Source organism: Peromyscus leucopus, chromosome 10 (assembly GCF_004664715.2).
Source record: "Peromyscus leucopus breed LL Stock chromosome 10, UCI_PerLeu_2.1, whole genome shotgun sequence".
Classification (NCBI taxonomy): Eukaryota; Metazoa; Chordata; class Mammalia; order Rodentia; family Cricetidae; genus Peromyscus; species Peromyscus leucopus.
This window is the reverse complement of record NC_051071.1, coordinates 64,203,046-64,226,974: the sequence shown is the minus strand read 5'-3', so window position 1 is coordinate 64,226,974 and position 23,929 is coordinate 64,203,046. Positions and strand designations below refer to the sequence as shown.

The 23,929-nt window shown below is 47.0% G+C and overlaps 1 protein-coding gene across 1 annotated transcript; it reads right to left on the bottom strand.

Annotated features, from left to right (window-relative positions):
* Nucleotides 1-1,108: 1,108 nt before the first annotated feature.
* Rest (RE1 silencing transcription factor) lies at nt 1,109-22,334 on the bottom strand. The gene is given in 6 exon segments (XM_028854768.2): nt 1,109-2,598; nt 2,656-2,774; nt 2,777-3,544; nt 10,210-10,293; nt 19,443-20,346; nt 21,871-22,334. Coding segments are annotated over 5 exon segments (3,255 nt in total). The 5' UTR covers nt 20,338-20,346; nt 21,871-22,334; the 3' UTR covers nt 1,109-1,209.
* Nucleotides 22,335-23,929: the final 1,595 nt, after the last annotated feature.

Here is a 23,929-nt window from a genome sequence, read left to right as displayed (position 1 = left end):
TTCTAACAAGTGATATTGTTTAAAGGATAATTATGTTGGGCTACAGATTTGCTATTTCCAAGGATGACTTGGAGTTCATCACTCATCACTTGATTTGAGTAACCATCCCAACATCAACCATCTATTGAAAAAAGAAATTCTTCAAAGAATGACTTCTCACTCTGTAAGAAATAAGCTAGAAACAGCAAAGTAAAAAACTCTAATGGCTGATACTGAGATTAAATTGTGTTCAATATGGGATCTAGTGGCTTACTGCAAAAACCAGACCCGGAGAGCTGTGGAATTACACATATGCTCACCATCAAAATAACTTACATGAAACTGCTTCTGGCATAGATCAAGAGGTTAAGATTAAAAAAATAAAAACAATGGATTGAACCTGCATGTTCCATTGCTCATAAACTTGCACACACTATTGTTCTGCAAAAAAGACAACTGCAGCAAAGAAAAATGGCCCTTTTGCAAACAAGCCTAAAAGTAACCCCCAAAAAGAAAAAAAAAAACATGCATATGTATAAAGTGTTACTATTAAACACAATGCTATCTCTAGGGGGGGAAATTAACTGCATAGGTTAAAAAGAAAAACAAAAAACCATGTGCAACATCTTAAGCCAGTAAAGCACCAAAATAAAAAAAAATTTAAAAACCCACCAAAAATCACTTTTCATAATGATTAACATAGAAGCACAAAATATCGACCATAAGTCAGGAAGCAATTACCTGGACAGATACAATGTCCACTGTTGAAAGAATTTTTCTTCAATTTAAATGTCTTTTCTCATCTCTAAAGAAACCTTAAAGTGCTAACTTTACTTATATAAAGCAGGCAAATTCTTCAAGTAATTTGCTACGCCAATTTTTATCAGCCTAAACAAGGAACTAAAAATAGCAAGTGAAGTGAAAAGGGCAGGACACCCGACCGGTTCCACACAGGTAGACACCCCGGAGAACGTCACCTACCATCCCGCCTTTCTTCACTGCACTGCACAAGCTAACAGATTAAGTATCTGTTTTCTTACATTAACTCCCTAGGATTTGCTAAGGTTTTTGCAAGTCACTAGGTAACACATACAGTCCTAAGGAAATAATGTCACTTAAAAATCAGCACTGGACACTAATTAAAGCGAGCTTGTATGTGTCTACTGCCTTAAACTAAAAGTGAGGCATTGCTTACAAACTGTGACGAGCCGCCCTCCACCGGCCGGCTCACTACTCCTGCCCCTCGGCTGCTTTTTCAAGGAAGTATACATTAACCAGGTGGCGATTGAGGTGCTTGCTGTAATCCTTTTCCTTTCTGAAAGACCGATCACAGAAAATACAAACAAACTCTCCCTCGGTTATTTTAACTGCCAACCCCTCCTTCCCACTTTTTGAACTTGCTTCTTGTGGCACTGGCCGAGCCCCATGCAGCCCAGAATCATCACTTCCCTCGGACATATTGTCACTCAGGTCACTTCCATCATGGCTGTGGATGCCTTCGTCTTCATCAATGTCCGGTGACTCGTTTTCAGCCAAAGTGATAGGAGGCGAGGCCGTTACGGTTGGTGATGGGACAGGAGGCAATGGTGACGCCGGTTCGGGTGCTGAGGCTTTCACAGGGACACTGTCTGGGTTCTGCTCAGTGTCCACTTCCATTTCACAAAGCCCAGCTGAACCAGTCTGACACTTAGCATGTAACATTTCACCACCTGACCCATTTGAGTTTTGTTCCGAGGATAAGACACTGGTAGATTCCTTGGGAGCAGCAAGCGTAGCTAGACGCTTGCCAGCTTCCTCTGTTCCCACTTTCTTGAGAGGGGCTATTTTATTTCCTTCCCCATCAGAGCCAATTTCTTGGTCCTTGGGTGTCTCGTCTCTTCTTGAGTTTCCCTTTGGCGATGCTGATGATGGGGCTGGAAGATCCTGTGCGCGCCTGCTTCCCTTCAGAAGCCGGCTATCTCTAACGGGCACTAAGCCAACTTCAATAAGGACTTGCTCCTGCCGCACCACCTCACTCCGCATGCCCGACTTCTCCTTGGTACTCTCTTTTCGGGGAGATGACCTTTTGGTGACTGGTTTCACTTGAAGAGGTGGCTCCATGACAGCAGGAGGCTCCTTCTGAACAGATCCCATGTGAGGAGGCCCTGTCTGAGCAACCTCCTCCTGAGCATGGTCCAAAGGACAAAGCAGCTTCTTCTGACAATGTCCCTGCTGAGACTCCATGGGAGGAGGAGGCTCCATCTGATCAGGCTCCATGGGATAAGGCTGCTCCCTCTGAGCAGGCTCCATGGGAGGAGGAGGCTCCATCTGATCAGGCTCCATGGGAGGAGGAGGCTCCATCTGATCAGGCTCCATGGGAGGAGGAGGCTCCACCTGATCAGGCTCCATGGGAGGAGGCTGTTCCATCTGAGTAAGCTCCATGGGAAGAGGCTGCTCCATCTTTGTAGGCTCCGTGGGAGGAGGCGGCTCCCTCAGAGGAAGCTCCAGGGGAGAAGGCAGCTCCCTCTGAGCAGGCTCCAGGGGAGGAGGCGGCTCCCTCTGAGGAGGCTCCAGGGGAGAAGGCAGCTCCATCTGAGCAGGCCCTGTCTGAGCAATATCCATGGGAGAAGGAAGCCCGGGCTGAGTAGAGCCTGTAGGGGTGACCACCACCTGAGTGAGCGCAGGACTGGAAGAGACCTCCTCCTGAGCCAGCTCCATGGAAGGAGGCTCTGCCGGAGCCGTCTCCTTCTGCGTCTCCCGAGCAGGCCTGCTGCCTTTCTTACTTGATTTACCTTTTTGAGGTTTCTTCTTTGCATCTTTTTAATGGAAGTATTTTGCTTTTTATTGTCCCCCTTAGTCTCCTCCGTCTTGCTGTCATCCTTTGGCACCTCGGTACTATTTTTGGATTTGCTTTCCATCTTTTTTTTCTTTTTTGTCACTGGTTCCTCGTTCACAGGCTCATCTGACGGATGGGCTTCAGCATCCACCTTTCTTTTGTTCTTCTTGGCTTTACTGACTTTTTCTTTATTATTTCCTGTATGTACATCTATGTGTTTCGTCTCTGCTGCCTTAGTCTCCGTCGCAGATTTCCGAGTTCTGGTAGTTACCTGGACCACTGAGGCATTGCCACAAGACTTCTTCTCTTTTGAAACATCCTTTTTCTCTACTTTCGCGGGTTTCTCGTTTTTCTTGGCCGGCACCTCTCCCTTTGTTTTTGTTTGCTCTGTCTCTGTCTTGTCACTGGTGGGGTGACTATGCATGTCGGCCTCTCTCTTCTTGATTTTCTTTAGTTTCACTTTGGAGACATCCATCGTCTTACTAGGGCAGGTAGGATGCTTCGACTTGAAATGATACTGTAGGTTGCACTTCTTGGAGGCGGCGTAGTCGCACACGGGGCAGTTGAACTGCCGCGGGTTAACGTGCAGCTCCACGTGTTTTTTGAAGTTGCTTCTGTCTGCCGTTTTGTAGTCACAGTGAGGGCAATTAAGAGGCTTGGGCCCGTTGTGAACCTGTCTTGCGTGTCGGGTCACTTCGTGCTGATTTGAAGCCACATAACTGCACTGATCACATTTAAATGGCTTCTCACCTAAAGGTAAAGAGGAGATGTTACCAGAAATAGAAGACACAAATCCAACATTAAAATATCCTTAGGATGTATATGTAAAATAACCACGAAAAACATTTACTGGAAAGACTTGACTGATCATGCACCTTACATTTTCCATATTTATTTGTATAACTTTTCTCTATCTGGGATGGAGGCTTGATTCTCAAAGTACATCGGAGGAATAATCAACTGAGTCAACCATTATGCTCAAAACAGTTTATGTTAGCTCTTAGGCACTATTAAAGAACAGGCTCCGCCCGGAAGCACAGACCTGCTGGCACAGGCCGAGAGCCTCTGGATGCCAGTCTGGGACAAAGCCACTCCAAGAGAAAAACGGTTTTAATTTTCTGCTCCCCCCCACCAAATTCTTTTAAACTAAAATATACTGTAATCCAGTATGAAACACATACATCTGTAAGGTTAGGTCTGGAGCAGAATCTCTCAGTTTGAGCTACAGCCTCAGATTTTTCTGCCTCCACTTGAAGGCTCTGCTTTAGCCTGGGGGAGTATATTAACCCTTTGCTCATCACTGCAAGAGGTGAGTAAAGCTACACTCAGAGTCTGTATAATACCAGAGTGTTATACTGTTTTAAAACAAAAATAATAAGGCTGAAGCCAACTCGAAAACTTCCAGTGACTTTTTTCTATCTCAACTTCTCTATAAAAGGGGCAAAGAAACTAACTAAATGAGGCTGGTATACAAATAGATACGGTATAGAACACAGACAGTCATAATCACAGAGCCCACCCACCCCAAAATTAAAAGCAAAAAAAACATTCTACCTGAATACATACCCAACTAGATCACATTCTAGTAAATATTACCAATTGGTATCCATACCCCACCGGTCCAATGGAATGCATAGTAGAGAAATGGAAATTGACATTTATGAAAATTAATCTTTCAAACATCCACATTCATTATTATCTAAGTTTTCCATAAACAAAATTAGAGGTGAAGCTTAACTATGACAATATTAAAGATTACATCATTAGAAATGTCTGTTGACAGAATCCTAAATCTTCCCCAAATCCTACCCAGGTATATCAAATCAAATATGTAGGTAATAAATGGTAACTCTTTCCATGTTAAAATACAAGAGTTTCAGCCAAGCATGGTAGTAATACCTGTAATCCCTGCTACTCAAGAGGCCACGGCAAGAGGACCCCATATTTTAGGCCAATACAGGGAATTTAGCAAGAGCCTATCTCAAAACGTGGGAAAAAAATTCAAGTCTAAGAATGTAAGTCAATGGGAATGGACTTGCCTGGTGAGCACAGGGCCTGGGCTTGACCCAGGCTGCAGAAAGGTGGGGGGGAGGGGGCAGTCTCTACAGCACATACATTTCTCTACCCTTGGCCCTGTCAGCATTAGCAACACTCAAGGTCAAGGTGACCTGCAGCCCATTAAAGAGAGGCCAGCCTGAGCTACATGAGACCCTGTCCCCAAACAAGACCAAGCCCTAGATTCAATTGCACATAAAACCTGGCGTAGTGGCACACACCCTCTAATCCCAACACTCTTGAATAACACAGTTCTCAAAGGGGGGGAGGGGGAGCTGGAGAGATGGCTCAGAGGGTAAGAGCACTGGCTGCTCTTCCAGAGGTCCTGAGTTCAATTCCCAGCAACCACATGGTGGCTCACAACCATCTGTAATGGATCTGGTGCCCTCTTCTGACCTGCAGTCATACATGCTGTATACATAATAAATAAATAAATCTTTATTAAAAAAAAAAAAAAAGAGCGAGAGCGAGATGGCCCCTCGGTTAAGGTACTTCTTACCAAGCCTAAGAAGCTTGGTGAAAAGACCCCCATGGAAAGAAAGCAGAGAAGCAACTCTCACAAGCTGTCCTGGTGTGGTCTCTACACACACCCATGAACATGTCCACACATACAACAAATTAACTTATTAATTAATCAGTGCGATCTTAAAAATTGGTACTGCAGCCGGGCGGTGGTGGCACACGCCTTTAATCCCAGCACTCGGGAGGCAGAGGCAGGCGGATCTCTGTGAGTTCGAGGCCAGCCTGGGCTACCAAGAGAGTTCCAGGAAAGGCGCAAAGCTACACAGAGAAACCCTGTCTTGGAAAAAACCAAAAAAAAAAAAAAAAAAAAAAAAAAAAAAAAAAAAAAAAAAAAAAATTGGTACTGCAGTTCCTGGATGGCCAGGACTACACAAAGAAATGCTGTCTCAAAAAACAACAACAAAGCAAAAATTGGTGCTGTAAGCGTGATCAGGAGCAGTACTGGGGGGCGGGGGGGGGGGTCAGAGGCCCTAGGTGTGAACTCACTACTACTGTTTCACAACAGACATGTCATCAGCTTGCTTTCTAAATAAACATCCTGTCTATCTACAGCCATGGTCAGAGAAGACTCTTCCTGCTACCACAGGAGGTAGGTTCAGAGACTTGAGCAGGCCGAAGTGAGGGTGGAATGCTTGGCCCTAAATAAGACATCTGTGTTTCCCTATCCGAAGCTCAGGGAGTATCACAGAACAGGGGAAAGACAGGATCCAAGCGCCAGATGGGGGCGTACAGCAGAAACATCTGGACACAGCAGGACAATTCTATTCACGAACTCATTTTGGCTGTGACTACCTGCACATCTAAGATGGAACTCAACACCCCAGATGGATGGAGGAGGTGTACAAGGCCCCACTCTTTCCTGAACAGTTAAAAGGCAGTTAATGGGTTGCTCAGGGTGGGAAGACCCCAGTAGTACAGCCAAACTAAGGTGCCCTTACTCAAGTAAATAACTTCCTACCCATGCGTATGAAAGCAATCCTAATGAACACAACGGGCCGGGAAGGAGGGGACCTGAAGAGAGGGATAAAAAGATGGGGAGGGAGCTGTGCCTGAGACAGAGCTTAAGGACCCACATGGTCATAGGACCAACTCCTGTAAGGTGTCCTCCCACCTTCACAGGCATGACCAATACGGCATATGTACCCCACACACGTGCACACACAAAAAAATTGTAATTGGGGAAAAAAAAAGTCCAGCTCCCATCCAGGCCATCAGGCTGTGTAGCAGGAGCCTTTAATAGCTGAGCCATCTCTGATAGGGTCTCATCTATCTCAGGCTGGCCCTGAACTCATTATATAGGGACAGATCAATGTAGATGAAAAAAAAGGGACTTGAATGAAAGGAAAAAATGTAGGCAGTCTCACCCTCCTCCCCAGCAAAACAAAGGGTTACCTATATAAGTTCCCAAAGTGCCACAATGTATGTTTTTGACTCTCAGTCAGAATTGGGGGAAAAAAAAAAAAACAAGCTGGGCGGTGGTGGCGCTCGCCTTTTTGTCCCAGCTCGTGGGAGGCACAGGCAGGCAGATCTCTGCCAAGTTCGAGGTCAGCCTGGTCTATAGAGAGCTAGTACCAGACTGCTAGAGCTACACAGAGAAACCGTCTGGAGGGGAAAAAAGGAAAAAAAGATTATACTTAAAAAAAAGAAAAAGAAAAAGCTGTGTTATTGTGTGCGAGCTATGCAGGTATGATAATGATGTACGCGTTGGGAGCAGTGGTGCATACAGTCTACAGAATCAGACTCCCAGGACATCACTGTTACCTGAGCACCTCACACCCCACTCCTGTATTTTTGAGACAGGTTCTTACATTACCCAGGCTGGCCTCAAGCTCACTGTGCAGCTGAAAATGGCCTCGAACTCCCAACCCTCCGGCTTCCATTTCCCAGCACCGGGACTGCACAGATGTATCACAATGCTGTTCTAGGAAGAGCTGAGGATCAAAGGACCCACACAGACACTCTGAGCACTCTACCAATTGAGCTACATCCAAAGTCCCATCAACTATCATTTTCTTTTCTTTTCTTCCTGCGGCCCCGCCCCACCCAGAGCTGAGGACTGAACCCAAACCCAGGGCCTTGCGCTTAAGCGCTCTACCACTGAGCGAAATCCCCAACCCTGACCATAATTTTCTTTAGCTATGGTTGACAAAGTAAGAGGTTGGGAATTAAATCCTAACTTCTCATTTTGAGAGACTCTCAGCCTTTTTTATCCTCCCTAAGCACATGCCCTCATCTGTAATCTAAGACTGGTATCTTCACATTAACAAGATTATAATTACAGTACCCTGTATGCATACAATGACCAATAGGTATTAGAAATACTTACCACAGTATAATTACTGATAACTATAAAACCTTTGAAACACAGCAAGCAAAACTCCATTTAACATTTAACAAACCCAAATAAAAGGCAAAGATTATCAACTAGGGTAGACACCACAGAAAACATTGAACATTCCCAGTCACATATATAAACATGAAAGGAATCCTTCTAAACCAGTGATCCATCACCATAAATAATGGGTCAACTACATATGACTTCAAATCAGCTACATCACAGGGTAAATATCAAGCATTTAGATTTAATTTCTTCTAGTTGACTGGTAATAAAAGAGACATGAAAAAAATCTAAATGACATGAAAGCAAGCAGACATCCAGAAAGGGAGACACACTGCAGAGGAAAATAACTGTATGTTTTCAACGCTTAAAACTTACTACACATTTCAATTAAAAGACAAAAAACAAAAATCAGAAAGAAAAAAAAAGTTAACTTACAATGCTCTTATTTTTTCCTTATCCAGTGCTTGAGACTGATTCTAGGTCTTGTACATGATGCAAAACCACATTACTCTGAGCTACATTCTCAACCCTTCTACTGTGGTTACTGTGTTTTGAGACCAAGCTGGCCTACAAGAGTTCCTACCAGCCTCGGCCTCCCAAGTGCTGGGATTAAAGGCTCTCCTCCAAGTTTTATTAAAGAACTAAGTAAAGCCCTCTGCAGAATATTAATCCTCCCCCCGGCCGCGGTCACCAAAACCCAACACCTTTGGAGAACCAATCAGGAAGTACCCAATAGTAACATTTTGGGGTTCTGGTGTTTTTATTGTTGTTTTCCTGAGAGGGTTTCACTGTGCAGCCTGGGCTGTCCTAGAACTCACTCTGTAGACCAAGCTGGCCTCAAACTCAGAAATCCATTTGCCTCTGCCTCCTGAGTGCTGGGTGGGGTTAAAGGCTGAGCCACCACCACGTCTTTATTTAAGTAGCCCAATGTAACAGCACAGGAGGACACTCAAAGGACATCGACACAGCAAGCACGTAGGATCAAGAGAGCCTGGCGAGGCCGGGGGTGGTAGAGCAGGCTTTAGTCCTAGCTCTTGGGAAGCAGAGCAGGAACCATGCTAGCACAGTGAGTGAGCTCCAGGCCAGCCAAAGAAGGAAGCCTGACAAGATATGGAGAGAGCCTGGCCGTGAAGCTCACTCATTAGGCTAAAGCTTGGCAGAGGCCAGCACTTTAAATCCACATGAGCCAAGTCAGAATCTATACTACAACAAAGTTTATGTAAGACATAACTCAGTAATGCCACTACGTTTTCTAAGTCACATTGCTAAGATAAAACATGAGTAAGATCTGGGCTGGAGGCTGTATCAAAGTGCAGAGTTCTGATCCTGGCACACATATCGAGTAGCTCATGAGCACCTGTACACTCCAGCTCCAAGGGATCCAGCACCCACTTCCAGCCTCTGTGGGCATCCACATATAATCACAAATGCACACTAATAAAAGTAATAAACAAAAGCAGGTTAAATCTGAGAGAAAGAAAGAAGATAAAGATGAGTGAGAGGGGATGTAGACGATCCAGGAGGCGTCGGAGGGAGAGGAAAACCGTGATCAATTATACTCTATGACAAAAACTAGGGGTCACATCAAAATGTCTTGCTTGTTAACTGGGGTTAACTTCCTGCCTCATTGCAAACTACAGTATATGCCACCAGGCCCAGCTCTGTAATAGTCTGTGGGTTTTGTTTTTGTTTGTTTGAGGCAGAGTGTTGCTGTGGGACCCTGGCTGGTCTGGGACTTGCTGTGTAGATGTGATAACCATTTTCTCTCACACGTAGAATCAAAAAAATGGGATAAACTCACCTGTGGTCTGTGCATAACTTAATTGGAGTGTTAGAACTGTTCTGAGTTCTAACAAATACTAAGAGCCCTCCCTCATCTTGGGCTGGAGAAATGGCTTAGCAGTTGAGAGCAATTTCTGCCCATGCAGAGGACCCAAGTTTAGTTCCCAGCACCCATATGTAACTCCTAACCATCTGTAACTCCAGTTCCAGGGGCCCTGACACCCTCTTTTGGCCTGCTCAGGAAGTGCACCCACATAGTGCACTTTCAAACAAAATACTCATATACTATTAATACAACTTCAGAAAGAAAATCGAAGGAAATCCTTCCAGAAAAGCATTTACAAACTAATTCACATCTATGCAGTTTCTGGAGTATGATCTAGAAAGCCCATATTTATCCTCCCATTTTGGTTCTGCTTTTTCAAGGCAGAGACCTGCCTGGCACAGACAGTGCATGCTCTGAATCCTAACACTCCTGGGGCAGAGGCAGGGAAAGCTCTCTGAGTTCCATAGTAAGAGCACTAAGAGTTCCATACTGTTCTGAGTAGCTACATAGTAAGATCATGTCTAAGAAAAAAAAATTGTTTAAAGACCCCCAAAAGCATTAAGTTATAAACAACTCAGTTTCAGTTCTAAAAGAAATTCTTTATAAAGAAGTTTACAACAGTCAAATGATAGTTTACTGAAATGGTGGAAGTTACCATTTCTTACCAACCTGAATGAGTACGCATGTGTCGAGTTAGATGAGTCTTCTGAGAACTCGAGTAAGGACAAAGTTCACATTTATAAGGGCGTTCTCCTGCAAAATTATAACGATCGAGTTTAGTATGCAACAGTAAACCAAAAACAACTCTAAGAACTGTAAGTATTCCCTCCCATATATTTTTGGGTATTTCAAGTTTTTGGGGTTGGTGTGGCTGGGTTTTGTTTATTTTGGATTTTGAAATAGATTCTCCTAAGTAGTCCCGGCTAGCCCAGACACTCAATGTCCCTGCCCTTGCCTGAGTAGTCCAGGCTAGTCAAACACTCAATCCTCCTGCCCTTGCTTAAATATGGGTTTATACAACCATGCCAAGAAAGAACTTGTCTCCAGCCATTTTTCCATTTTTGATTTTGAGACAGGGTCTAAAGAGTGCACTTGTGATCATACTGTCTCAGTCTCCCAAGTTTCTGATGTTACAGATCTATGCCACCTGGACAGGCTTCTGACAGGATATTTTTACTGTATTTTTAAATTGTCTTGTCCAGAGAATGGTTAGTTTTGGAGGCGGGGTCTTATGTAGCCCAGGCTAGCATGGATGACCCTAAAATGATCCTCTTCCCTTAACCTCCCCTGAGCTGGAATTCTAAGGTGTGAGCCATCATAACCACAGCTCGGTATTTTGCAACAAAATGACTCTTCTCCCATTACTGGCAGAATCGGTACATTAATCTTTTTTATAAGTGTAAGTTAGATCTGAGTGGTAGTACACAGCTCCTATAACCCTCCCACAGGGGAGGTGAAGGCAGGACGGGCTGGAGACACTGTCAGCTAAGAGCTGTTGGGCAGCATGACCTAAGAGGAGCCAAAAACCGAACACCAGGCCCAGTGAGATGGCTCGGTCAGGAGCAACTGCTGCCCTTGCAGAGTTCCAGTTCCGTCCCCAGTGTCCTCACATCTCAACCACCCATGACTTCAGCTCTGCTCTGAGGCCCTCTTCTGACATCTCAGGCACTCGACATGCATGTGGTATACATACATGCATGCAGAACACACACTCAAGACACATAAAAACAATTGTTAAAGGTAAAAAAAAAAAAAAAATTCTCAATGTAGTAGAACCTGCCTAGTACATGGGAAGCTGAGTTCAGCAGGTCCTAACACAGGACTCAAGCGTATGGTACCACTAACTAGCCTAATGAAGTAACTCTAGCCAAGTGTGGCAGCACTCGCTTCAAATCCCAGTGCTCAGTTAGGGGGGAAGCAAGAGGATCAAGAGTTGGAGGTTAGGGGCTAGAGATGGCTCAAGTTAAGAGCACAGGCTGCTCTTCCAGAGGTCGTGAGTTCAATTCGCAGCAACCACATGGTGCTCACAACCATCTGTAATGAGATCTGGTGCCCTCTTCTGATCTGCAGTCATACATGCTGTATACATAATAAATAAATAAATCTTAAAAAAAAAAAAGAGAGAGAGAGAGGCCGGGCGGTGGTGGCTCACGCCTTTAATCCCAGCACTTGGGAGGCAGAGGCAGGCGGATCTATGTGAGTTCGAGGCCAGCCTGGTCTACAGAGCGAGATCCAGGAAAGTCACAAAGCTACACAGAGAAACCCTGTCTCGAAAAACCAAGAAAGAGAGAGAGAGAGTGTTGGAGGCTAGCTTGGACTACATGACACTGTCTACAAAAAAGGGAAAGAAAAACACTTCAGTGGAGATGCTGTTACTTTAGGCTAAAAATTTACATGCTGGTTGGGGTGGGGCATACATGCCTTTAATCCCAAATTCCAGAGGCAAAGACAGAATTTTAATATCTATATTAAAATTAATGTCTATTTAAAATTCACAGTGATTTAACATTATAAAACAGTCCACAGGTGTTCATATAAGTTGGTACAGACTGAGGATAGCGGAAGCTCTGTAGGTGCCAGTGACGGCCGCAGCACTAACAAATGAACCTTCTTTGGCGACAGGGTCTCAGTTAGTTCCCAGGGTGGCCTTTAACTCATTCTGTGGCCACGACAGGCCTGGAACTTGTGATCCTCCTGTCTCAGCCTCCCCTCCCCATCCCCAAAAATGAGACAATTATAGGCCTGCACTACCAGTCCAGCTAGCTATATTAAGAACACTGGGGGGCTGGAGAGATGGCTCAGCAGTTAAGAGCACTGGCGCTGTCCCAAGGCCTGAGCTTGAGTCCAGGTACCCATGTCACTCCCACCGCCAACTTCAGCTCTAAGGGATCCTATGCTCTTCTAGCCTCCACCGGCGCCTCCACACATGTAACACTCACTCACAGAGAACACAAATCAAAAGAAACCTTTTTAGAGGAAGAAGAGCTGGAGAGAGAGCTCTTCAGTTAAGAAAGCACACACTGCTCCTCCTAGAAGCAAGTTCAGTTCCCAGCACTCCCAGCAGGTGGCTTACAAATGCCTCTAACTACAGCTCCAGGAGGTCCGCCACCTCTGCCTGAGGGCACCTGCACTTCCATCCAAACACAAAAATTAAATTTAAAAGATGGGTGTAATGGAAATCCCAGTACTCCAGAGGCAGAGGCAGGGGGGGATCTCTGTGTGTTTGAGGCCAGCCTGGTATACAATACAAAGGGAGTTTCAGGACACCCAGAGCTGTTACTACACACACAAACCCTGTCTCCAAAAAACAGAAATAAACTATTACTTTGTAGTAGGAATCTTAAAAGTTCTTATTAATAAAATCAAACCCGAGGCGAATTATTGGGGTCCATGCTGGTAGATCAGAGAGACAGAACAAGCCACAGCTATCTCACCTCGCCGGATCATCATCTGGTCTTGTCTCCTCAGACTGGAGGCCTCTGAGTCCTCATCCAGAATGGGTCTCAGCTGAATTACTGCTCAAAAGCCTGAATGCTTAACCAGCCAAATGCATCTAGTTTCTGGTCCTCACGCCTTATATATCTTTCTGGTTTCTGCCACCACTCCCTGGGATTAAAGGCTGGCTTTCTGGGATTAAAGGCGTGTCACCATGCTTGGCTATTTCCAATGTGGCCTTGAACTCACAGAGATCCAGAGGGATTTCTATCTCTGGAATGCTAGGATTAAAGGTGTGAGTGCCACCATTTTCTAGCCTTTGTATCTAGTGGCTGTCTGTTCTCGGACCCCAGATAAATTTGTTAGAGTACACAATATTTTGGGGAACACAATACCACCACATTACTTATTTGATTTATTTATTTATTTAGGTTTTTCAAGACAGAATTTCTCTGCATACTCTGGGCTATCCTGGAACTTGTTCACAGAGATGCCCCTTCCTCTGCCTCTGGAGTGTTAGGGGTAATGGTATGTGCACCACCATATCCAGCTAACAAAGTGAAATTTATTGTTGAAAATACTCTAGTTCTTTAACAAGTTTCTTGGGGTTTTTTGTATGTTCGTTTTTTTTTTTGTTGTTGTTGTTGTTTTGAGTCAGGGCTTCACTGTGTAGCTCAGCCCTTGAACTAAAGATCCCCTGGCCTCAACTTCTGGAATGTTGAGATTAAAAAGAACAAACTAGCCAGGCGGTGGTGGTGCAAACCTTTAATCCCAGCACTCGGGAGGCAGAGGCAGGCGGATCTCTGTGAGTTCAAGGCCAGCCTGGGCTACCAAGTGAGTTCCAGGAGAGGCACAAAGCTACACAGAGAAACCCTGTCTCGAAAAACCAAAAAGAAGAGCAAACTATCAGCTCTAAAAGTATGAACACAAAGTTGGGTCTTTCGTGATCTATTAGTATAAACCAATTTATCAAAATGAACTAGTTACTACAATGAATTAGTTATTACCTGAATGTATGCTCTATACCATTTTTGTTTGAGACCAGGTCTCACTATGTAGCTAACCTAGAACTAGCTTAACATATAATTATATTAATAGCTGTATAATTACATAAATACTATATATTATGTTTTTATGTGCACACACATATATATGCACATATACATATACACACTGCTCAGCATGGGCAAAGATACAAGCAGTTCTCCCTTTATAAACTGTTTCAAAACAGCTGGCAACAGTAATGTATTTAATATAGAATACAGCCTCAAACTTGCAGCTCTCTACCTGCCTCTGGCTCCAAGTGATGAGCCACCAAGCTGATGTGTCTTTTTTTAGACAAGGTCTTAATATGTAGGTCTGGCTGGCCTGAAAAGGAACTCAGTATGTTAAGGCCAGGTCGGCTCCAGCTAGGCGTGGTGGCACACGCCTTTAATCACAGCACTCAGGAGGCAGAGACAGGTGGATCTGAGTTCCAGGCCAGCCTAGTCTACAAAGTTCCAAGACAGTCAGGGATACAACACTGAGAAAACCCATCTTTAAAAAAAAAAAAAAAAAAGAGCCAGGTGGTGGCGGCGCACGCCTTTAATCCCAGCACTTGGGAGGCAGAGCCAGGTGCATCTCTGAGTTCGAGGCCAGGCTGGGCTACAGAGTGAGTTCCAGGACAGGCTCCAAAGCTACATAGAGAAACCCTGTCTCGAAAAACCAAAAAAAAAAAAAAAAAGACCAGGCAGGCTTCAAACCCAGATATCTGCCTGCCTGTTTCTGCTGAGATGAAGCCATACTGTTTCAGCGTACCACGCCACTTTCTCATTGTTTAATTGTGTTGAGTGGGTGTGTACACGTGCCTGCAGAGACCAGGCTACAGGACTTGGAGCTGGAGCTGCAGGCAGCTGTGAGCTTTGGCTGTGGGGAACTGAATTCACATCCGCTACACAAGCAGGACACATTTAAGCTGTATCCGGATCCAAGACTTGGCTATTTTAAATTAGACACTAAAGTTTAAGAAAAGTTGTTAAACAAGCATGAAGTACATATGATATCTAAGATAGCATAGATCAAGTTAGTTTAGTTTAGCAATTGTCTGATACACACTGCTCACTTATCATGGAGTAAAATCCAAGCAGCTCTTACTTCATAAACAGTGGGCTTCAAAACAACTGGCAACAATAAAAGTTTCTGAAATAAAATTAATTAAAAAATCTGAACCAGGTTTGGCGGCACAAGCCTTTGATCCCAACACTGGGAGGCAGAGGCAGGCAAATGTCTGTGAGTTCCAGGCCAACCTGATTTAGATAGCCCCAGAACAGCCAGGACTACATTATATGACATGCACTCTGAGATGTCTCTGGCAACTCTCTCTCTGTAGCCCTGGTTCTCAAAGCACAAAGCACACTGCTGTCTCTGTGTGTACAGCATTCACTAAGGCTGCCTCAAACACCCTGGCTCAGTGTCTTTACTACTGTACATACAAAGTTTCTAGCCCTAGGGAAACATGGGTCTCACAAGAGAATCCAAAGCCTTTCAGTAGTTTCTGACTGCACATATGTATCACACTAGTATATGCTTAAAGTGGATTGGATCAGAATGGGTACTCTTAGAAGAGCAGACTTGAGTTCCCCTGTTGCCCTGACTCCCATTCCCCTCCCAGACAGGGTTTCTGTGTAGCTCCAGCTATCCTGGAACTAGCCAGGATTCAGGGTTTGTGCCATCACACACAGCCAGACTTGAGTTTCAAAAAAATAAAATTAAAAATGGTTAAATGAGCCGGGCGGTGGTGGCGCACGCCTTTAATCCCAACACTCGGGAGGCAGAGCCAGGCGGATCTCTGTCAGTTCGAGGCCAGCCTGGGCTACCAAGTGAGTTCCAGGAAAGGCGCAAAGCTACACAAGAGAAACCCTGTCTCGAAGAAGAAGAAAAAAAAAAAAAATGGTTAAATGAATTTTCAGCTTGGGACCAGAGCAGAATTTCCAAAATAGCCCTAAGCACACTCCTGCCATTTTGCCCTATGTATGTATGTGTGTTTGTATATATATATATATGTATGTAAAACATATATTCATCCCATCAGTATGTAGTTGCTTGTCTTGTTCATCAGAAGGCTGAGGCAGGATAGTGAGGTCTAAGTTTTGGGGTTCACACCTTTCTTCACAGATTTGTTAACCTGAAGCAGGACTGCCAGAATTCAAGGCAGGCCCAGCTACTACTGAACAAACCTGTGTCACAGAAAACAAGTCTGGGCACGGTGGCACAGGCCTGTAATCTATGCACTCAGGATCCAAAGGCAAAAGGATGGTTTGGAATTTGGGAACAGCCTGATACACCTGGGGCGTTCAGGCCAGCCAAGGTTATACACACAAATGCCTAACAAAAAAAGGCATCTCCATGATAAGCTTTTCCCAGCTGACTCTGGTTGGCTCCCTATTACCACAAAATGAGGCAGATAAGTAAGGGAAAGAGAGAAAACAGGAAAAGACTACCATCCTGATAAGTGTTTTGAGTTGAGGCTTGTGTAGCCAGCCCCAGGCTGTCTCTAACAGAGAATGACCTTGAGCTCTGGTTCTCACTGCAAGTATGAGCTAGGCATTTCTCTGGCTTTTTCTTTTTTTTTTTTTCCTGTCTGTCTTGGTTGTTTTTATTTATTGGGGGAGGGGAGTGTTAGTCAAACCCGGGGGCCTGTGCATGCTTTGTGAGCTCTATAATGAGCTATACCACAAACCCAGATAGAATTTGAAATCAATAGAACTCACTCACTATGTGATCCAGGCTGGCCTTGAACTCGGAGATATTCCTGCCTCTGTCTCCCAAATGCTAGTATTAAAGGCATGTGCCACCACACTGCTATAATTTCTTCCCTGGACTGTCTTCAAAGTACTGTAGTAATGGCAGCACCACTTGAAACAGACTAAAAACTATATACACTTAGAACAAATGGTATAAAAATGAATAATGTCCCCAAAGAGGTTACCTTTGAAAATCTGACACCACTAGCACCTCACTCCTATAGTCCCCCTAAAGGACTGCGGGAATCCAGAGCTAGCCTGGGCTTCAGAGGCCTTCTCCTTTATTCCTGTTCCTTGATGACCCCATCTACAGCTGCATGTCTGAGCACACACACACCCAGAATGACCCGGGGAGCCTCCTTAGCATCTTCACTTCCTCTAAGGGGCGGCTGGAAACAAACCCAGCGAGAATCTATCTCTGGGCCGGGCGGGGTGGCGCACGCCTTTAATCCCAGCACTCGGGAGGCAGAGCCAGGCGGATCTCTGTGAGTTCGAGGCCAGCCTGGGCTACCAAGTGAGTCCCAGGAAAGGCGCAAAGTTACACAGAGAAACCCTGTCTCGAAAAACAAGAAACAAGAAAACAACAACAACAAAAAAGAATCTATCTCTCCTCACAAAGTTTGAAGGCAGAGTTCCTCTAACAGTGATGCAGTTTAGATTAAAATTACTCTCAATTAGCCAGATACTTGGCTGGACAACCTGAAATCCTGTGGTGAAGAGAATAATTATCATGGACAGAGTGGCTCTGTAATGCTTTCATACATTTAGAGCAAATCAATTTTCTGGGACAATATGGTTGGTTTGTTTTGTTTTGTTGTTTGTTTGTTTTTTTCATTTTTCAGACAAGGTTTCTCTGTGTAGCTATGACTGTGCTTGAACACTCTGTAGACCAGGCTGGCCTGACTGATACTGATCCGCCTGCCTCAGCCTCTGCCTCCTGGAGTCAATGTACCACCATCGACTGCCTGACATCCATCTACATTTCTATTTTAAGCCTTTTTAATCCCTCATTCACTCCTGACGTTACTATTGAGTCTTTTCTTGAGATTTTTTCACATTTCTAAAGGAACTGATTTTTTTTTTTCTGTGTCTATGTGCCATGTGTGTAGATGCAGGCCAGAGGAGGGTGTGGAATCCCTTGGCACTACAGTCACAGGTTTGAAAGCCACCCAACATGAATGCTGGAACCTGAATTCACTTGACCACTAAGCCATCCCTACAGCAATGTTTCGTATTTTAAAGAAAGTGTCAGGGGGACTGATACCAGAATTCTGATTAGTCACAACCACAAGCGGGCAACATGGCAAGACCTTGGGCCCTGTCTCAAAGAAGTTGTGTGGGTTTCTGTTTTGTTTTTTAACACTTTTTCCTTTCCTTTTTTCTTTTTTAAATGATTCGTTTTTATTTTATGTGCACTGGTTTTTGCCTGCATGTGTATCTGTGTAAGAGTGTTGGATCCCCTGGAACAGGAGTTACAGATAGTTGTGAGCTGCCATGTGGGTCCTGAGAATTGAACCTGGGTCACCTGGTAGAGCAGCCTGTGCTCTTATCCACTGAGCCGTCTCTCCAGCCCCTTTAAAGCTTTTATTTTGATGCAGGAGATGGGGAGCCTAACATGCACGCCTCACTGCTAACCTCTCAGAATTTCTGACTCCTGGGCCTGAAAGTCCTCATAACCTGTAGGCATCAGGATATGCTGAACAAATGCTATTTCCAGCTGAAAGTAATTCTCGTGGGTGTCTTTGCTTGCTCTCTTAGGAAAATGGCTTAAATCTGCAGTGATTTTACTCTTGGCTGGAGAAATGGCTCAACAGTAAAGACCACTCACTGGCTGCTCTTGCAGAAGACCCAGGGTTCAGCTTTCTGCATCTGTAACTCTCCTCCGCTCCAGTTCCAGGAAATCCAATGCTCTCTTCTGGCCTCCAAAGGTACTGCACACATGTGGTGCACTTACATGCATGCAGTCAAACAACTCACACACACATAAAGAAAATCAAAAAAGGAAAAAGGGACATATGGCTTAGCAGGGAACGGTTACCTAGCATACATGAAACCCTGTGTTCCGTCCCCACTTCATAAACCAACCATAGTTGACACATGTCTGTAATCCAACTGCTTGGAAAGTAGAAGCAGAAACATCAGAAGCTAAATATCCTCAGCTACAGATTAGTGAGTTCAAGGTCAATATGGGCTACTTTAGATCCTGTTTCATAAGAAGGGTTGGGGCCGGGTGTAGTGGTGAACGCTTTTAATCCTAGCAATGTGCAGGAAAAAACAGGGAGATCAGAGTTTGAGGCCAACCATGAGTTTCAAAGACAGCCAGAGTTATATATAGCCTATTCCAAAAAGACAAAAAAAAAAAGTGTGTATAATCAGTAGCTTTTCTTTTCTATCTAAATCCTCAATTCCTGCCTGGTGGTGGCGGCGGCAGCAGTGCACACCTTTGATCCCAGCACTCGGGAAGCAGAGGCAGGAGGATCACTGTGAGTTGGAGGCTAGCCTGGTCTAACAAATGTAGTGAGTTCTAAGACAGAACTGAAACACAAACGAGAAAACCTGTCTTGAAAAAACAAAAAAGTCAAAAAAAAAAAAAAAAACCCTCAATTCCCCCTGGGATGTGTTCAGAACTGATCTATAAGCTTAACAGAAATCACATTTTGGGAAATAGAATTTAGGCTCTCTTACCTGTATGAGTTCGAACATGCTGGACATAATTATTTTTTCTGTCTGAAAAATAGTTGCATTTGCTACACGTGTAGACTTTTCTAGGAAAATGGTTCCTCAAGTGTTTCCTCCAGTGGTACTCGCTCACTGTTGTGTATGTGCAAATGATACACTTGTAGACTCGCTCATTATCCCCGGCCCTGGTATGATGCTTGAGGTGAGCCGTGTAGTGATCATACCGGTTGGTATTGTAGCCACAGCGATCACAGCGGATGGGGCCCTTGGAGAAATCCCCCTCCTCTGCCGTACAAGAGCCAGACTCCCTGGCTTTTGCCTGCTTCTCTGCGCTTTCTTCCACAAAAAACTTTTTGGCGCTGTGAACCCTGATGTGATGGACAAACTGCTCTTCCGACTCTGCCTCATACTGGCAGGGCTTGCAGCGGAAGGGCTTGGCCTTCAGGTTCTTGCATTTGTCCTCAGTCCCAAGCGTTTCTGGAGGGAGATCTTTATTCGAGTTGTACGTTTCTGGGGCAGGGGATGCTTCGAATACAGGCTGTGGTTCCACGGCGTTTAGCTCCAAGCTTCTCAGCTCCATGTTTACCAGCCCACTGGGGTCACCTTTTAGTTCAGCCGACTCTTCAAGTCCTTCCCCTTCGCTGTCTGAGAAGTTGTTGTCCCCCACGGGCATCAGTTCTGCCATCTGCCTTTCTTCCCCGACCAGGTAGTCACAGCAGCTGCCGTTGACTTCCCCAGTCAAGGCCACATTTGCTAACATGATGAGCTGAGGTGCAGCCAGTTCGGCTTTGGAGAGCTCATGCAAGTCATACATGTCGTTGGGTAAGGCCATGCCCATGTTGCCGCTGTTGCTGAATAAACTTCCTCCTCCAGAAGACTGCCCCATCACCTGGGTGGCCATGACTGCACCCTGATTAAGGTATCACCAAAAACAAAAAACAAAACAATCATTTAAATCCAGCCCTCATTACCGAAAAAGCAAGCATTTTTCCAATGCAACCTTTAAAACTCACTGACAAAAAATTCACTTCTAACAAATTGAAAATGGTTTCTTGCTGGGTATGGTGGGTGCCCGTCTGTAACCCCAGAGCTGGGGAGGCTGAGGCAACGCTGCTGTTAATTTCCAATTATCTTTTATTGCAGTCACAAAAAGCATACAATTGAGTAACTATTTCCCCCATACCAGGAAAAAAAAAATGCAACTCTTTCATCCATTAGTTCTACCGCTGGCATGCAAGTGTGTCAACCTTTTTTTCTGGCGGTTAACCGTTTTAATGTTAACTAAAATGACTTTGAATTCAAAGCACTGAATAGTAAACTATTGTTCTCTCACTTCTCCCTTTCAGCAGTTCAGTGGTCTGAATGAGAACCCCCAAAATCCACAAGCATTTCTTACGCACATAATGAGCACACCAAGAAATCTGGAAGAGTGCAATTTAATTTCTTCCTGGAAATTCAACTAACTCTAAAAGAATAAACTCAGAAAAAGTAACAGACTTTTATTTTTTTTTTTTTGATGACTCTTAACTTAAAGGGGTGGTTATGGATCCTTTTTCCCCACAAAAGGGGAAGTTTTAAAGTGTTTTTCTGTTTGAAAACTCCCTAACAGCCGTGCAACTCAACACGTCAACCAGCAACTTTGGCGCATTGTGCTTGACTTGGCCTACTTGCCTAGAGGAAGCCATTACAGATCACCTTCTTGAAAACAACTTGAGTTTTCAAATGGCCTCAACCTCTAGCCTCAAAGGTGCTAGCCTCGAGCTCAGCTGTCCCTCTTGCAAATGAGTAAAGGCAAGATACGCGGAAAGTACGAACAGACAAACTTAAACCGAAAACACAAAAAGCACTCCGTTTGTTTCACCGAGCGTCTAAACACAGGCTCGCGCAGTTCCATGCCCCAACAAAAAGTTGGGACTCGAATGCCATCACAGGAAACAGCGGGCCACAGCTCTTCCCTGGTTTAACAGCCTCACGGATTCCACAACTGACCCCCTCCCCCCCGCACACACACACACTTCAACATCCACTTTAAAGCTCCCCACGAACCTCAGCTGCCACACTCCCAAGGAATCCCCACGTTTCCCGGGAAGACTGTGCAAGCCCGGCCCGAGAGCAACGTGTTGCACGGAATTCCTATGTGCTGCTGCCACCAGGGCCGGCCTCGGCGGCGGCGGCATTCCTAACTGAAATAGGCATTCGGCCATTTTCTCAAAATACCAAACACAAAGCAGCTCTCTTTGCAAACTTGGGCCCTCTTGCTTCCTCTCCGCCACCGAGCCGCGGGCGGGCGGTGCCTCCCTCGGCTCTCGCCCTCGCGCGCTGCCCACCACCCCGGAGGCGCCGCTCCGCCGCCCCGCGGCCCTGGCTCCGGCCCCGGCCCCGCAGCCCCCTCCCCCGCCGTCCGCGCTAAGCCCAGGACTGGGCGGAAAGTTACCTCGCCACCGGCGTCCGGATCGGGCCTGGGCCGGGGCTCGGCGGCGCCCTCCCGAGGTGGCCGGTCTCGGTCTCTCCGAGGGGCCCCACGCGGGCCGTCGCCGCCCCCGCGCCCGGAAGTTTGCGAACTTCGCTCCCCCACCGCGCAGAGCCAGGCGCGGGCCGCAGAAATCGCTGTCCAGCCCCGCCGGCGGCGGCGGCGGCGACGCCCGTGCCCCGGGCTGAGTCAAGCGGGGCGGTCGCCTTCCGGCCCGGCCTGGGCTGGGGGGGAGGGGGCGACGGGCCTGGGACGGCGGAGGGGCCCGGAGCGGTGGGCCCTGGGCGCAAAGGGAGGGCGAAGGGGAAGTTTCAGGACCGCGGTCACCAGCAGCAGCGCCGCTCCGGCCTCCGCCGTCCACCCCCCCCGGACTCCCGGCGCCGTGCGGAAGGGGCCGCCCCGAGCTCTACTGGGGGAACCGGTGCCCCGCCGCTCCCCACACCACCAGCCCCCGGCCCAGCCCGTGACTCGCTCCGTAACCCGATCCCGCCCCCGCCCGTCCGCCCGCCCGCCCTCCCGCCGCACCGCGCCGCCCGAGCCACAGTATCTGCAGATCAGCCCTGGACAGCGCCTCGCGCCGCTCCGCGCCTGCCCGCCCGCCCGCCGCCCTCCCAAGTCCCCGTCCTCCTTACCCGCTCGCCTGCGAGCCCACGGACGACCGCCGCCCCCGCGTCGCCGCCGCTGCTGCTGCTGCTGCCCCTGCCGCTGCGCCGCCGCCGCTCCAACTCCTTTTCTTTGTTGCTGGACTTTCTCGGGGGAGGGGAGGGAGAGCGGGGAAAAGTTGGGCGCCGAGGCCCGCGAGGCCCGCAGTGCGATCGCGGAGCGGGATCAGACCGCCGGCCCTCGCCTTGCTGTCACAGCGGTCCCCGCCGCCCCGGTCTGGGGCCCGCGGCCTCGGCGGCGCTCGGTCTGCTGCTGCGCCGCGAGCTCGCGGGAGCCGCACATTCCAGCACAGGACGCTGCTGCGCCGCGCACCCTGGCCCGCGCCGCCGCCCGCCCGCCCGCCCTCCTGCCGGACACGCCCCCTCGCCGGACACGCCCCCTCGCCGTCCGGCGCGCGCCCCGCGGACACGCCCCTCCCCGCCCGCGCGCGTGGCCGCGGGGCGCGCCCCGCCCCAAAGCCCAGGGGCTTGCTGCAGACTCCTGGCCTGGCTGGAGGGGGGCTGCGCCTCCAGGGAACCTCACCCTAATCCGTGCGCCCCGTCCGTCCGTCCCTGTCCCCCCCCCCCCCCCGACTCCCGCCCTAGGCTCATTAAAAGGGCGGGACCTGCTCCCTCGGCTTCTTTCTTTTATAAACAAATAGCAAAAGTTACCCCCAGCCTTAGCCGAGCTTGCACGAGAATAGGAGTTGTTCAAGAAAGTCGCGCTGGCATTGACCGCCCTCTTGAGAAGTATTGTCACTGGCCTCTCAAGTCTAAAGCCCTGGGAAATACCAGTCAGGCCTGGCGTGTGGGCTCTTTGCCCGTAATCCCAGCATTCAGGGTGCTGATGAGACTGGAGGATCAAGAGTTCAAGGCCGGGGTTCAAGATCAGCCTGGGCTACTTCGGGACACCAGTTCCCCTCCCCCCAAAAAAAAATTTAATTCGGAAGATTGGGCCTGGCTGCACATGCCAGTGATCTTACTTGAAAGACTTAAGCACCAGGAAATCAAGGTCATCCACTGCCACTCGGTGAATGGGGGGGATTGCTCATGTCTGTAATCAGTCTCAGAACTCTGTAGACAGAAGCAGGATTGCTGAGAGTTTGTAGCCATAGTGTGCTACATAACAAATAGCAGGCCACCCATAGCTACATAAGGAGACCTGCCTCAACCAAAGAAACAGACCTGTTAAGTCTCCACCCATAGATCTTTATCCTTAGCTAATGGTCATTTTAAGCTTCATAAGGTAGAATGCTTTCAAATCTCAAACTCTAAGGGGGGGGGGTGTGATTCAGTCCTGTGGGAGTTGAGACACAGCCAAGTTGGGCTTAATGCCTGACATCTTCTAATGAGCACAGGCAGTCTCATGTCCTGTCCCTTCT